General features: G+C 45.5%; 1 protein-coding gene across 2 annotated transcripts in view; it reads right to left on the bottom strand.

Moving 5' to 3' along the window:
* BMERB1 (bMERB domain containing 1) overlaps nucleotides 1–11,463 on the bottom strand; it is a 114,153-nt gene extending 102,690 nt beyond the window's left edge. For both annotated transcript variants that reach the window (XM_079797505.1, XM_079797506.1), the window contains exon 1: nucleotides 10,974–11,463. In XM_079797505.1, coding sequence (XP_079653631.1) covers nucleotides 10,974–11,079 — 106 coding nt within the window. In that variant the 5' untranslated portion in view covers nucleotides 11,080–11,463. The remainder of the gene's footprint in view (nucleotides 1–10,973) is intronic.
* Nucleotides 11,464–16,508: the final 5,045 nt, after the last annotated feature.

Here is a 16,508-nt window from a genome sequence, read left to right as displayed (position 1 = left end):
ATTTGGCCAGGGAGGGCCTCCATGTACCTCTTTAAATCCTATTGAAAGCAAGAGTGGGCAGTACTGATGTTGATGTATTTAAATTCCTAAGATCCCAGGCTAACAACCCTGTTATTTCTCACCCAGCACATTGTCTGCATTTAGAAGACCCTCTGGCTTTCCTATCTATAATAAAACACATTTTACCCATTCCAGATATCTGATTAGCTGTTTCTTCCAAACCATGGCCACTGATTTAGACCCAGCCCATGTGAACTCATGACCAGATGATTTCAAAACCCTCCTGGTTGGTCTTACCCCCCGGGCCCCTGCCTTTCCACCCAGCCTGCAAACCCTGTCAGATAAGTCGTCCTAAAAATGCTATTCTCTCCCCTTATCCTGCAATGGCTCCATATAGCCTGTCATTTTTAACCTGCCAAGTCCAGTGACCCTGCTCAACCAATCTTGTACTTCCCACACTCCTCCAATGCAGCCAAGTGCATGCATGCCTCCGGCAACCTACACACATACATTGTCACCTCCATGTTTTTCCTGAGGCTGGTGCACCCATTTGAACTTTCATCTTTTCCTTTTCTACAGTTGTTCCAATACTATCCGCTTTATGTTCTGTTCTATCAACATCACCATCAACACTATCACCACCATTTACTGAGAGCACCAGGCTCTGTGCAAGGGCTTTCACACGATAGCTCATTATTAAATCTTCTTCATCACCCTATGAGGCAGGTCTTGTTATTATCTCCACTTTATAGATAAGAAGGATGGAATTCAGAGAGGTTAAGTAACCAGCCAAGGTAACACAGCTAATTCATGGTAAAGCCAGGGTTCAAAGGCAGGTACAGCCCCCATTTGGAAAAACTATTCTGCCCCTCTGTTGTCCACGAAGTCTTTCTTGATCACCCAACGGAGGCCTTTCCCTGTGGAGCTACAAGTGTTCTTCAAAGCAGAAAGGGTCTTCCCGCTGCATTTTTGTGAATGTCTTCAAGCTCCCACTCAGTGTCACCCTGAAGGTGCTTTGAAGTTGTGAGATGTAGTCCTCAAGTTTACAAGGAACGTGTTTGTAACAAAAAAGGCAATAAATGAATATCAATGGCAGCCTCAATGAATCCCAGAAAATAAGAAAGGATTGCCCTACCCAGTTTGGCTCAGTGGATAGAGCATGGGCCTTCGGACCCGAAGGGTCCTGGGTTCGATTCTGATCAAGGGCATGTACCCTCAGTTGCAGGCTCCGCCCTGGCCCGGGCCCTCATCAGGCCGCATGCAGGAGGCAACCAATCAATGTGTTTCTCTCACATCGATATTTCCCTCTCTCTTCCATTCTCTCTAAAAATCAATGGAAAAATAGCCTCTGGTGAGGATTAAAATAAAAAAATTTTTTTAAAGAAAAGATTAAGTCATCCATGCTGGGTTCAAGTTCTGGCCCTACCACTTATTTGCAGTATAACATTGACTTACCCCTCTGAGCCTCAGTTCCCTCATCTGTAAAATAGAGCAATAAATGACTCCATTTCACCTTACATCATAGGGTGTTTTATAAGGAGTAAATTCGAGGACATATATGTGACACAAGCACAGATCAGGCACTCAGGCAGTGCTCACTGCATGTTATTTCTTATAATCATTCTCTTCTACTGCCTTTAGAATTGTTGTTTTTGCTACTTTAGTGGTCCCTGTCTATAGAGATATTTAACTAAAAAATAATTATTAACAAGTCTGACTCTATTCTAGGAATCTGGTCCCTGCAGGAAATGGCGAGTTGAGCCCTCTTTTATCCAGCCTCCTATGAACTTACCCTGGGCTCCAAAATGCACTCACCTCCTGCTTTGGTGTTGTTGAGGTAGGATAGTAAGAAGCTAGGAAAATTCATTGGCAAGTAGAATGGGGAAACTGAGACAGCTGAACAAACTGGATGAGCAATTCATATCCAGATACAGAAGGTCACCTCCCTAGAGATAATAACTAGGCCTCAGTTATATTTCAGCTCCAGGCCCAGAAAAGCAGCAAAACCAGGGGCGGGGGTGGGGGGGGGGGGAGGGGATGCCAGGACCAGCTGCTATGACTAATAAATTACCCCCTGCCCTGGTGCTGACCAATCAGTAGAGACCACGACCCTGAAAGAGAACACCTGGGTAACTGATGAATATTCTGCTGAAAACTTCCCCTGAGACCTCCCCTAGGATTCCTGCCTGCAAGAGAGATAAAACCCTCAAGACCAAGGACCCAGCTCAGGCTCTCCCTCTGGGGAGCACTCCTGTGCCATTCCCTTCACCCTCTTCTTCTGTCACTTCTTCCCCCACAGGCACAAATCTCCTAAACTCCAAGGGACCCCAGGAGACTTGCAACCAGGGGAGCAATGGGCAGCTCGTCCCAGTCTAACCCGCTGAACCTGTCTCCAAGGCCCCCTTTTCTCTGACTTCCCAGTGTGCCAAAGCTGCCCAGCCTAGGCTCTCCTGTTGCTTCTTCCATGCTAAGCGCTTCCTTGTTTCACTGCCCCCAACTTTAATAAACATGCCCTCAATGTGACCGGGACTCGTGTTGTGAAATCTTTCCTGCATGAAGCCAAGAACCCACAAACTACCGGCTGGCTTTAGGCAGACCTGCTCAGGGCCATATCCCCTGTCCAGTAACATCATCTCCCTAACTTTTTTAGAACCTAGCAAGCATTTCTGATCCACTTACAGTTCCCAGGTCAAATGTACTGTTTCATATCCGTCTTCACAGGCGCTGTTCCCTCTGCCTGGAATGCTGTTCCCCCCAATCGGTGGTGAAATATGTTCCATCTTTTCAGGCTACATCAAGGGTCACTTCCTCTCCCAGACCCTAGTGCTACCACCTGGACCTAATATAGGTTTGTGTTATTATCTGAATTATACCTGTACGTTAAATATTTCTTCTTTATTCCACTTTTAAAATAGAATTCAATAACATTTTTTATTGTGGTAAAATACATGTAACATAAAGTTTGTCATCTTAGCCATTTCTAAGTGTACAGTTCATCTATTTTTAAGATGCGGAAACTGAGATCTAGGAATATTAGGAAACTGGCTAGGAAGCAGCAGAAAGAGGATTGGTACAGAGACTCCTTAAGGGTGGGGTATGGGTCTTCTTTATCTCTGTACTTCTGAGGCTAGCACATAGTAGGGGCTCAAGCATGTTGGATGAGTGAATATTGAAGGAAGGAATGGACTACAGGGTAAGCATCCTTGGGGGAGCTTTCTGAGTGATGTTCTGAAAGGCAACACTAAAACTGCAGGTTCCCCCAGGTCCGGGTGAGGCCGCGGGCCCCTGGATCCGGGTGAGCCTGGGTCCCGGGTCCGGGTGAGGCCGCGGGCCCCTGGATCCGGGTGAGCCTGGGTCCCGGGTCCGGGTGAGGCCGCGGGCCCCTGGATCCGGGTGAGCCTGGGTCCCGGGTCCGGGTGAGGCCGCGGGCCCCTGGATCCGGGTGAGCCTGGGTCCCGGGTCCGGGTGAGGCCGCGGGCCCCTGGATCCGGGTGAGCCTGGGTCCCGGGTCCGGGTGAGGCCGCGGGCCCCTGGATCCGGGTGAGCCTGGGTCCCGGGTCCGGGTGAGGCCGTGGGCCCCTGGATCCGGGTGAAGCCGTGCCCCTGGGTCCGGCCGAGACCAAACCAGAGGGAGTCGGACCTGCATTACCACCATTTGTCCACCATCCAGAGCTGAGGGGTCAGTGCTGACATGTACTCATAGGGAACTGGTGGACATTGATATTGGGTCTCAAAAGAACTGTTGGTCCAGAAAGAAACTCACTACAGACTGATTCATTTGCCTGTCAGCATAACTATTATTGCTCGTCGCACATTCAATTCTTATAAGTATATCTCTAGTGACACATTATTTCGCTCATCTAGGGGAAATGATGAACAACATAGACTGATGAACAAGAACAGAACCAGAAACAAGGAGGCATCGATCGGACTATCGGGCCTCAGAGGGAGGATAGGGGAGGGTGGGGGGAGGGGGGAGAGATCAACCAAAGGTCTTGTGTGCATGCATATGAGCCTAACCAATGCTTAAGTTCAACAGAGGGTTGGGGCATCCATGGGGAGGGGTGTGGGATGGGAATGGGGGGATGAGGACAAATATGTGACACCTTAATCAATAAAGAAATTTAAAAAAAAACACAAAAAAAAACTGCAGGTTCACCCAAGTAATAGGTGAACAGACCCCTAGTTCCCTGATGAAGAGCCAAGGAGACATAAACAGGAACAAAAAGCTAGTATGTGAACCTGGCCTACAGGATCTCCACCTTCCAACCTGGGGCCGGCAGCTTACCTGAAATGCCCTCCTCTCCTCTCCTCTCCTCACCTATTGAAACCCTGCTTAGCCCACAGGACCAATACAAACACACTTCTTTGCTGACACATTGGAGCCCCCCAGAGAGAGCCAATCTCTTTTTCTCATTTCCCACTTGTACCTTCATTTAGTGTTTGTTCCATATTACTGGTATTGTAAATTGTGGTGTTCATTATATCTGTGTCCCCACACTCCCCAAATATGGAAGCTCCTTAAGAGTGCGGGCTGTGTCTTATTTCATCTCTAATCTCTGTGGCATCTAGCGCTGTGCCAGGAATAACGGACCATGGGGAGGAACATTTAGAGTCAGAGAGGGCTAGGATCAGGCTCCAGCTCTGTCACTTACGACCTTTGTGACCTTAGGCAAGTTTCTTAATCTCCCTAGGCCTCAGTTTCCCCAAATGTAAAATGAATAAGAATTCCGTTGACCTTATAGACTTGTTATGAGAATTTAATTAGCTCAAGCTCATACATAAAACTCATTAACTTCTATTATTATTAATAAGTGTTTAATAATTAATCAGAGACCAAGAGCAGGCACAATGGATTTTTCCTTCAAATTAACACGTAAGAAGGAAATGCTTACAAAAATGAAACTTAAAGTTATGAACAAACACTGAGAAAATAATAGGGTTTGTTCAAACTAGATACTAGACACTATCATATTCATACTCTTCACATTCCTGCTATTATAGTTCCTGCAATATTACACAGTCAATTGCCCACCCAGGCCCAGTGCAGAGACTATATATCTCTTAAATCTTAACCCAATGCTCAGTCTCCCAGAAGACAGCCCACGCTGCCTTTACCCCTTATCACACCTTTCACACTCAAGAAAATGCCTATGACTTATCCAAAATGGGGTTGGTTAGAAAGGAACCAGGGACTACAGAGAAAGGTAAGTATATTGATCACCACTAGCTTCCTATGATTTATTCTCCATCCAGTAGCCCATGTGACCTTTTAAAAGCAAAAACAGCTCATGTGAGTCTCAAGCTTAACCATCGGCAACAGCTTCTCCTGCAATTAGAATAAAATGCATACATTTTTGATGTTAATCCTCACCAGAGGATATTTTTCCATTGATTTTTAGGGAGAGTGGGAGAGAGAGGGAAAGACAGAGAGAAACATTGATGTGAGAGAAACACATCAATTGGTTGCCTCCTGCATCAGCCCTGAGCAGGGCCCAGGCCTGGGAGGAGCCTGCAACCAAGGTACTGCGCCCTTGACCAAAATCGAACCCAGGACCCTTTGGTCCACAGGCCAACGCTCTATCTACTCAGCCAAACCAGCTAGGGCTAAAATGCATAGTTTTTTAAAAAATATATTTTTATTGATTTCAGAGAGGAAGGCAGAGGAAGAGAGAGATAGAAACCTCAATGATGAGAGAGAATCACTGATCAGCTGCTTCCTGCACGCCCCACACTGGGGATCGAGCCTACAACCCGGGCATGTGCCCCGACCAGGAATCAAACCGTGACCTCCTGGTTCATAGTTTGATGCTCAACCACTGAGCCACGCTGGCTGGGCAAAATGCGTACTTTTTTAAAACCACAACCTACAAGGCCCTACCTTGTATGGCTCTTCTTTGATTCATCTCCACTCTCTCCCCTAGTTCTAGCCACCCTGGCCACCTGTTTCTTCCTGTAACACATCAAGGGCCTTTGTATTTGCTGCCTGGATCCCTGACATTTACTTGGCAAAATGTCACCTCCTTAAAGAAACATTTCCTGACCACTGGATAGGTAATGCCCATCCCTTATTAATTTCTATGTAACACTTACTAGCTAAACTACATTATTTGTTTGCTTATGGATTATCTGACACCTTCACTCCCAGCCCAGGTCCTACTTTCCCCTGAATGGAAGAAGCTCCCTGCGGACAGGAACCTTGTCTATCTTGCTCCACACTGTATCTTCAGCCCCTAGAACACTGCCTGGCACTCAATACCATTTACCGGATGAATAAATGGGGATTGGGGAGCAGATCACAGTCATTTTCAGTTTTTATTTTTATATTTCAGATGAATGTGACTTTTTCGATAAACTGCATGTACTACTTGGGTAATAAGAAAAAAGAAAATATTGCCAAAACAAAATAAAATTGAAATAATAAAATTAGCATATTTAACAAAACAGATGAAAGCAACACAAAACCTTTTCCAAAAACCTATTATATAGATTGCCAGTAATTCATATCCACTCTGTTTATTAAACCTGAAGCATTGGCCAATTTAATGATCTGCTTGCAAATCAGGACACAACAATGGACTTTTAAATAATAGTTCTCTCTCCTGGGCTCATAGTAAGATGGCTGTTTGAGCTTTCCACTTTATTCCAATCTCCTACACCCAGTGCATTTATTTTTACCTTTCTGCTTTTGCCAATGCTGTGACCTCTCGTGGAATGTCCTCCACCAAATTCTCCTGTCCAAAATCTTGATCATCCTTTAAGGCACATTTAAATCTATCAAGAAATGGCCACAACCAACCAACTGTGCTTCTAAAAAGCTCTGTGCTTTGTCAAAAGGCATCCTGTCTTTGTGTCTCCCTCAATCAATTACAGTTGGTTGAAAGCAATATTTATATATATATAACTACACTGAAATGTCACTATACATTTTCCAACTGAGTAAAAAAAAAAAAAATCACTGCTAGCAGGAAAATTCGGTCAAAGGTAGATGGGAGCAATTGCTTAGAATCTTTCTCAAATGAGAAAATACCAGGTGGTTTTCAAGGGTTCAAAAGCCATTTCCCACACATTCCCATGAGGAGGAAGATGGCATATACACAATCATTACCTGGATTTTACGAAAAAATGAATGCAAGGAAAACTGACTAGCAAGCTTGGAATAATCTCTTCCAATGTTATTGGGCACCATCACTTATGTCCTGTTATAACAACCAGTCAGCATTGATTGAGTGCTTGTAGTGTGCCAGGCACTGTGCTAAATGCATTATATACATTACTAGAGGCCCAATGCACGAAATTTGTGCAAGAGTAGGCCTTCCTTCCCTCGGCTGCTGGCACCGGCTTCCCTCACAGCCCCAGCTTAGTCTGGAAGGACATCTTGGAAGGATGTCCAGTCTAATTAGCATATTATGCTTTTATTATTATAGATCTTATTTACTCCTCCCAGTAGCCCAAAGTGATCATTATTATTAGTATCCTATTGGAATGGGTCATTGAGAGGTCACTGCCTATAGACCCTTGAGCTGGATGGGGCAATTGGAGGCTCCTCATGCCCTCCCCTGTCCTTGGAATGTGTACTCTGCTCATTATTCCTATAGTGGATGCTATTCCAAGGATGTAGCCTTAAAAGAGTAAGATTTTGTTGGGACCATTTGGACAACATATGTAACTGAACCCTATTACGGCTTCTATATAAACTTTAAGATTCTGGTTTGGGGTACAAAGATCTACTAATCTTGTGGCAACCAAGACTTGTAGGTAATTTGTCTGGCTTATTATCCCTGGCACCTACCAATCTGGAGTGGTCTGCTTTTGTCTTCAGCCTCTCCTTGCCCTCATATACTGGGGCCAGTTTCAGATTTCACCCAAAAAGCTCCCAAGGTTTCGAACCAACATATTTCCATTTTACAGAGGAGGTAACTGATGCACAGAGAGGTTCAGCAATTTTCCCAGGATAGCAAGGCAACAAAGTGTTAGAGCTGATTTGAAGCCATTTTGCCTGATTTCAAAACACCCATTCTTTGCCACTCTAACATACATTTTTTTCTATTCTAAAAACTATAGTTAACATTAAAGATAGCAGTTAAATAACCTTAACTAAAAATTACCAGTTCTAGACTATTTTCACCCTTTTCAATTATTTTTAAGTAACACAAACTCAGTGTTCAACATAAACTAATTAAATACGGGTAGAAGTTAAATTGAGCCTGTCTTCTTTTTAATGAGCCTCTCTTTTTCTCTAGCATTTCATGCATTGCAATATTGATTTGACAATTGTTATGCCAGAAAGTCAACAGTACTAATTTTCACACTTCATTAATAAATAAATGGAGGCCTCAGAAGTTATGGGATGGATCCATAGATCCCCTGGGAATTGAGAGGAAATTCCAATAAAGCCACTTTAATCAAACAATGCCAAGCTGTAGACAAAAGTTTAGAGATCAAAACATGCTCAAGGTAATAATCCCAGACTTAACATTTAAAAGTGGGACTCTAGGTCAGAGCTTTAAGAAAATCTCAAGTTTGAATAGACAAGAAGAAAAAAAGCAGATTTGGGGATCCACGAAAAAGTAGACAGACATTGTGGTCTTGTATTTGAATAGAAAACAAGAGTCAGAGTCTTCCATGGTTTGGAATCGAGAGGATAAGAAAGCCTTTCTGCCAGGTTTTTTAACAGCTGGCAGCCTAAGACATGGAAGTACAAAAATGTCAGAAGCTCAAATGCTATACATTGGATTTTCACAGCAATTTTTCTATATGCTTGAAAATTTTCCTAATATAATGGTGAGAATATAAAAGAGGGATTTATTAGGGAACTATTAGGAAACTGACCAGCGTTGGAGTTTTGGTCCAGAGTGTTGCTTTATGTAATTCCTTGCAAAAGGATAAAAGCAGGTTCCTTCTACAGATGAAGTAATAAAATAATCGAAGCAACCAATATGTACTGAGCACTTACCTTGAGCTCTGCATACATTATCTTATTGAATATTCACAATTAAGCTATAAGGTAGGTAACTTACTATCTCCATTTCAGAGAATGGAGGCAGAGTGAGGCTTAGAAATGTGCCAAAACATCACATAGCCAGCAAGGGACAGAGCCAGCATTCAAACCCAGGGCTTATTTAAAGGTAGCTCCTATTCTGCACATTCTTTTTTATTACTATTATTGATTTCAGAGAGGAGGGAGAGGGAGAGAGAGAGATAGAAACATCAGTGATGAGAATCATTGATTGGCTGCCTCCTGCACGCCCCCTACTGGGAATTGAGCCCACAACTCTGGCATGTGCCTTGACTGGGAATTGAACCGGTTCATAGGTGGATGCTCAACCACTAAGCCACACCAGCCAGCTGCACATTCTTTCAAGGCCACTGTGAACTCCAGAGACCAACAGGGCTGCCACATACTTATAACATGACTTGAATGTGTTCTGGGACTCTCAACAGATTTAGAAAGCTTCCTGAAAACATGGAAGTACCAAACCTTCATGTTAAAAGCAGAAAGGGGCCATGGAGTCCAAACTGGGGTTCAAATCCTGGCTCTGCCGCTTAAGTCACATCACCTAGCGAGCTCTAGTTTTCCCATCTAAATAAGGGCGTCCCCTCGGGAGGTTGCTGTGGAGATAGACTGAGATGGTGCATTTAAAGTTCTTACACAGGAGCATGGCAATCCACCAGTGAAAGACACCACTGTGGGTATTATTTTAAACTTGTAGGAAGCAGAGACCCTCAGCCCTGCTGTTATGCCAAAGTACCAAAGCCAAAGGCGTTTGAAAGAATGAAACAGGAGGAAAGACCAGTATTTTAAAAGGAGGTTGGGAGCACTGTGTAATCCAGGTGCCAAACTAAGACAATTGATTGTTATTTCAACTTGAACCCATAAGAACCAGAATACAACTGAGCCATTTAGGAAGATTTTCTGAATTTGTCATTACAGGCATGAAGAAAGCACACACACACACACACACACACACACACACACACACACACACACGTCTACCAGGTGAAGGCAGGGCAAGAGCACATTCACAATAGTTTGGTCCAACATAGCTCTGAGGTTGGTGCCGAGCAGGGTCACTCACTGGGAAGGCAGGAAGCTGAGGGTCCTTGAGGAGGAGGAGGGGGCCTTTCCCCGCCCAGCAGGAGGCGCGGTCTAGAGCAAGCAAAGCAAGGGCAGGGGCACTAGAAAGCGCCCTGGGTTTGCAGGGAGGGCTGGTGACCCCGGGGTCCCTGCGGCTGCCTCTATACTCTGAGGGCAGGAGTTTCACTCAAACTATTGCGCCCTATTGATTAAAAGCAAAAATCCTTGTTTTATTTGGAAATGTTGTGGACCCCTAAATATCGTGGAGAGACCAAGCAAACACACAGTAAGTCGGTTTTCTGAGCTACCTTCTAGGATTGTACCCAAAGCAAAGACTCTGAGTGGAGGAAGAAAGCGTGTGCCCAGGGTTAGCCTTCCTCTAGCCCCTTTCTTCCCACCCGCAGCCCAGGAGAAGGCGGGGAAGGAACGCTGGGCATTTCAGGGGTGCCCTGACCCTCGTGCGGGGAGAAAGGCACAGCGGGAACCCAGAGGACACTCCCCCCTCTCTAGGGACGTGGGCGCTTTCCAGGATGGTCCCACGGCCCCAGCGTCCTAGCGCATCCCGGGCGGAGAGCGGACTCTCCACTCTCAGCTGTGGGGAAGACCGTACTTTCTAGGACTAGCTGAGAGCTTACAGATCCGGGACTCCCGAGTCCACCCCAGGCTCTCCGCCAGCTGCCTGGCGATTTCTCGAGCCTCCAGGTGCAGCCCAGCCCAGAGGGTCCCCTTTTGTTCCTGGGAGAGCGCGTAGCAGAGCGGCGCATTCCTCCCCGCGCTGAAAGCCCCGCCGCGGGGGCGCTTCCCCAGGTCCGCTCCCTACGGTGCCCGCGTCCGAGACCGCTGGCTACAGGGCACGGATCCCCCAAAGGCACCCTCCTTCCTCGGAAGTACTCACTTCTCCCCAGTCCCTCCGCTTTCCACGCCGTCTCCTCCACCGCTCCATAGCGCCTCAGAGGCTTCTCGGCTTCCAGGTGGACAGATAAAGATTGCTTTAGTTCCATCGCTTATCCCTGTGGGCAGGTCGATGGGTCTCCCCTCACTCCATCCCCGCCGCGGGCTGCTGGGAGGGAGGCGGCTCCAGCCAGCAGCGTTTTAAGGGGCCGGGCGCTCGTGACGCTGATCCATCTCTTCCGCCGCGAGGGCCTGGGAGCGCTGACTGGTACCCAGGAGGGGAAGGGGAAGGGATGTAGGGCGCATGCGCAATGGAGGCCTGGGGGGCTGGGTAGAGAGAAAAGGGGGAGATGGTAACTCTAAGGAGGACAACAAAAACAACTAAAATAGAACCAACCCAGAACAAGGCCCCTGCCCATACTGGAGCCCATGGCGATGTTTTGCATGGGGCTGGCACTGCGAGGAGCTCCTGATATGTCAGCGGGCTGCTAGGTTTTGAGTGGGATTTGTGAGCGCGTCTCTAACTGAGGGTGATGGATCCATCTTTGTGGGGAGTGTGCAGAAGCTGATTGTGGACCTGGGTCTGTGGGTTCTGTGCTTGGCTGAGTGCGTTTTGTGTGTGAGAGAGAATCTCTGTCTTTCGCATCTGTGTGTATAGTTTGAATGTGAAATGGGACAGTCTCGTGTGCAGGTACCTGTGTCTACTCGGTATGTGTTTGCATGAACTTGAGAGAACCATAAAAATATTTGGTACACAAGTGTAAAAAGGTGCTTGAAACATAGGTCTTACTGCCCAGAAACCCAGGGGTTTGTCTTGCTAACAAAGCATGGCAGCATTAAAGGTACTAAGTAAAACCAGAAGCTTGATTAATAAAAATTAGTAGCATTTCCCAATAACTCTGTGAAACAGATACTGTGTGGTTGGCCTTGTTTTACAAAGGATGAAACTGAGGTGAAAAGGGATTAAGTTATTTGCCCAAAGTCCCACACTTTCCAAGTGGTCTGGTCAGCACTTTTGGTTGAGATCAAGTGTACACTGTAACCTCAGTCATATTAATTACTTCATAGAACAATGGTAGAAATTAAATAAAAATGCTGTGATCCCACCCTAGATGTTTTGGCTCAGTGGATAGAGCATAGGCCTGAGAACTGAAGGGTCCTGGGTTCAATTCCGGTCAAGGTCATGTACCTCGGTTGCAGACTCAGCCTGATCGGGGTGCATGGGGGAGGCAACCAATCAATGCTTCTCTCTCACATCGATGTTTCTCTCTCTGCGTCTCTCTTCCTCCCTCCCACTGTCTCTAAAAATCAATGGGAAAAAATATCCTCAGATGAGGATTAACAACAACAATAAAAATGCTGTGATCCCAAACTTGTTATATGTTTACATATGCAATAAAAGAAACACTGACATGACATACACCAAACTTGATAGTGACTACTTATGAAGGTTGAGATAACAAATGTTTTATTTGAATTCTCCAATGTTCCTACAAGGCATATGTATTACTTTTATAATCAGGAAAAAATAAATTATTTTTTCATGCATGGAAAATAAAAAGACGATGAGTAAATACACAAAAATATTAACAATGGTTGTTTCTAAGAGTTGAGATTTGGGGGAAATCTTTTCCTTTTTAGTTTTTTCTTTTTAAATTTTCCAACATCTACCCTAGACACAGGTTGCTTTATCATTCAAACATGAATAAATGTTGTTTCCAAGAATGTGTGAGTAATACAAACCTGTAATCCTAGATGACAAAGCCATCCCTGCCACTGCAGTGCCCAGAACCCTGCCGGCTTGCATTAGTTGAGGGTGATAATGCTTCAAGTGCAATAACTGGCTGAAGTAACTGTCTGCGTGGAATTATTAAGTGGCTCTCTCAGGCCTGGCTCCTCGTCCTGGCTCAGTGCCTCACTCTGCTGGGAATGCCAGCGACGCAGAGGGATGCTGGATGATTACAAAGGGCCAGGGCAGCAGGGGCCAGTGGAAAGATATGTTTATAACTGTCATTTTCGGTTGATGGAAAGGGAAAATAATGCAATATCACCTTGGTAATTTGATGCTTTATCCAGCATGTTGACAATTTCAAATGTACATGACACTGAGCTTGTCAGAAGAGCATCGTTTTAAAAAATACAGGCTTTGAAATCTGGTGGATCTGAGTTCCAGCCCTGACTCTGCCACCTGCCAGCTCTGTGACCCTGAGTGACATGTCACCATCTCTCTCAGCCTCACTTTCTTCATCTTTAAAATTCAAATAGCACTACCTAAACCAGAGGACTGTCATGATGATTAAGTGAGATAATGCCCCATGGCACATAAAAGGCCTCAATACAAGTCTGCAAGATATTGCCATTATTACTATTACATGGTACTGGCTGATGTTTTGAGTTCTGACTTTTTGGGAATATACCAATTGAAGTCTCCAAACCAAAAACAGAAACCTGTTGAAATGACATTGAGTAGAGAAATTGGACCCATTGGGCCCATCATGCATTGCTGATAGAAACTTATAATGGTGCAGCCACTTTGGAAGACAGTCTGGCAGATTCTCAAAAGGGTCCATAGTTACCATGTGATCCAGCAGTTCCACTCCTGAGTATATACCCGAGAGAAATGAAAAATACATCCACACAAAAATTTGTGCATGAATGTTCGTAGCAGCATTATTCACAATAGCCAAAAAGGCGGAAACAACTCAACTGTCCATTAACTGATGAATGAATGACATGTGGCAATCCTAACAATGGAATATTATTTGATAACTAGTGGACCGGTGCACAAAATTCGTGCACGGGGGGAGGGGGGTTCCTCAGCCCGGCCTGCACCCTCTCCAATCTGGGACCCCTCGAAGGATGTCCTACTGCCGGTTTACAGGGATCGGGCCTAAACCGGCAGTTGGACATCCCTCTCACAATCTGGAACTGCTGGCTCCAGCTGCTCACTTGCCTGCCTGGCCCTAACCACTCTGCATGCCAGCCTGCTCACCCCCAACTGCCCCCCTGCTGGCCTGCTCACTCCAAACTGCCCCCCCACTGTCCTGATCACCTTCAACTGACCCCCACTGAAGGCCTGCTCACCCGCAACTGGCCCCCCTGCTGGTCTGCTTACCCCCAACGGCCCCTGCCATCCCATCCTGGCCTGATCACCGCCCGGCGACGCAAGGTCACAGCCCCTCCTTTTTTTCTTTTTCTTTTTTTTTTTTTTTCAGCGCCTCCTTGAGCCGAGGCCAGGGCTGGCTGGAAGCAAGTATCTAGGATTTATTTATCTTCTGTAATTGAAACTTTGTAGCCTTGAGCAGAGGCCAGGGCTGGCCAGGGTGGGCAGGAAGCTTGGCTTCCTCCATCACCGGGGGCAACCCAAGCCTCCTGCTTACTCCAGCTCCGTGGCCGCCGCCATTTTTGTTGGGATTTATTTATCTTCTATAATTGAAACTTTGTAGCCTTGAGCGGAGGCCAGGGCTGGCCAGGAAGCTTGGCTTCCTCCATTGCCGGGGGCAACCCAAGCCTTCTACTTGCTCCAGCTCCATGGCCGGCCGCCATCTTGGTTGGGTTAATTTGCATACTCACTCCTGATTGGCTAGTGGGCGTGGCTTGGTGTAGCAGAGTGATGGTTAATTTGCATGTGTTGATAAAAGGGAATGTAGTACTGATACATACTACAACATGGATAACCTTGAAAACACTATAAGTGAAAGATGCCTGTCATAATAGATGACATACTGTATGATTCCATTTATATGAAATATCTAGAACTGTATCTATAGAGAAAGCATATCTATAGCAAATCTATTGAGAAAGAAAGGTTAGTGGTTGCCTATGGCTGGGGAAGAGGGAAAGTAGGGGGAAGGGGGCACAGCTAAAAGATACAAGGTTTCTTTGCGGAGTGGTAAACTGTTCTAAAATTGATTGCAATGATAGTTAAATAACTCTAGGAATATACTAAAAACCATTGAAATGTACCCCTTAATGGGTGATTTTTATGGTATGTGTATTATATATCAATAAAGCTGGGACCAAAAAAAAAAAATGACAATAAGTGAGGTTTAATCATTTAAATCACAATGCATAACCATAAGGTTAAGGAAATGACTGGGGCCAGCCTGAGCAGCAGCCAGTAGGGAATTGCAGGGGTCTGGCCACACGATCCAAACCTGTCCTGGTCTTGGCTGGGGTCCGGCATCACCTAACAGTGATTGTCCACCCAGCTTGTGTGTTTATGGGGATCACATGAGGTCCCCTGGCTGACTGGAATTTGCACAACTGTGACAGTGATTCCAGGAATCCCCTAGTTAGTTGCTCCATTGCATTGGCCTAATTCAGAAAAAAATTTAGGCTGGGCAAACACCTCCCATCCATTATCCCACCCTGCCCACCCTTCTGTCTCCCACTGAATGTGTACTTTGTCCAGCATTTTCATGGGGTTTTCCTGAATTAGCCATCTTGCAACTAGCAAATAGGCTATCTGTTAGCAAGACTATATTTATACTTCTTTATCTGGCAGTGATCATAAAAGTTTAAATTGTACAAATACACTCATGAGAGAAAATAACATTAGAAAGACCATTTTCTGTTCCCATTATGTGTCCTTTTGTGTTGTTTTGTGTTGTGTTGTTTTATTTTCAAAAAGGAAGGGAGAGAGATAGAAACATTAATGATGAGAGAATCATTGATTGGGTGCCTCCTGCACAACCCACACTGGGGATATACCCTAACTGGGAATCAAACCATGACCTCTTGGTTCATAGGTCGAGGCTCAACCACTGAACCACGACAGGCTGATGTGTTCTTTGTTCTGTTTTAAATCATGGAGAAAGGGAGGGAAAGTGGGTGTGGATATGCATTTATATTGTTCTAACTCTTTCTTAGCCTCACAAAATAGGCTCCTTTGCCCTGGCCAGTTTGTTCAGTGGTTAGAGCGCTGATCTCGGGTTGGATTCCCAGTCAAGGGCACATACCTGGGTTTCAGGTTCAGGAGGCAACCAATCAAAGTGTCTCTCTCACATCGATGCTTCTCTGTCTCTCCCCTTCCTTTCCCTCTCTCTAAAAATCAATAGAAAAGAAAATATCCTCAGGTAAGGATTAATAAAACAACAAAAAAAATGGGCTCCTTCCCTAACATCCCCAATTTCTCAAAATAGATCGTTCTTTTTATTGATTAATTGATTGATTGATTTCAGAGAGGGAGAGAGAGATAGAAACATCCATGATGAGAGAGAATCATTGATTGGCTGCCTCCTGCACGCCCCCTACTGGGGATCGAGCCTGCAACCCGGCACGTGTCCTTAACTGGAATCGAACCTGGAATCCTTCAGTCTGCAGGCTGATGCTCTATCCACTGAGCCAAACCAGATAGGGCTAGATCGTTCTTTTATAAAAGCATATCATTTATCAGTTTTGTCTCTCTTTGATTCCTGGGAAACATTTAGAAACTGAGAAATATTTGAAGGAAAGAAGTCGCTAGCCATGTAAATGGACTGCCCCCCATAATCGGCATGGTGCTATGCCTTGTGTTCTGGCTGAATCACAGCCTGTC

The sequence above is a fragment of the Cnephaeus nilssonii genome (genome assembly GCF_951640355.1).
Source record: "Cnephaeus nilssonii genome assembly, chromosome: 2".
In the NCBI taxonomy this organism is placed as follows: Eukaryota; Metazoa; Chordata; class Mammalia; order Chiroptera; family Vespertilionidae; genus Cnephaeus; species Cnephaeus nilssonii.
This window is presented reverse-complemented; position numbering and strand designations above follow the sequence as displayed.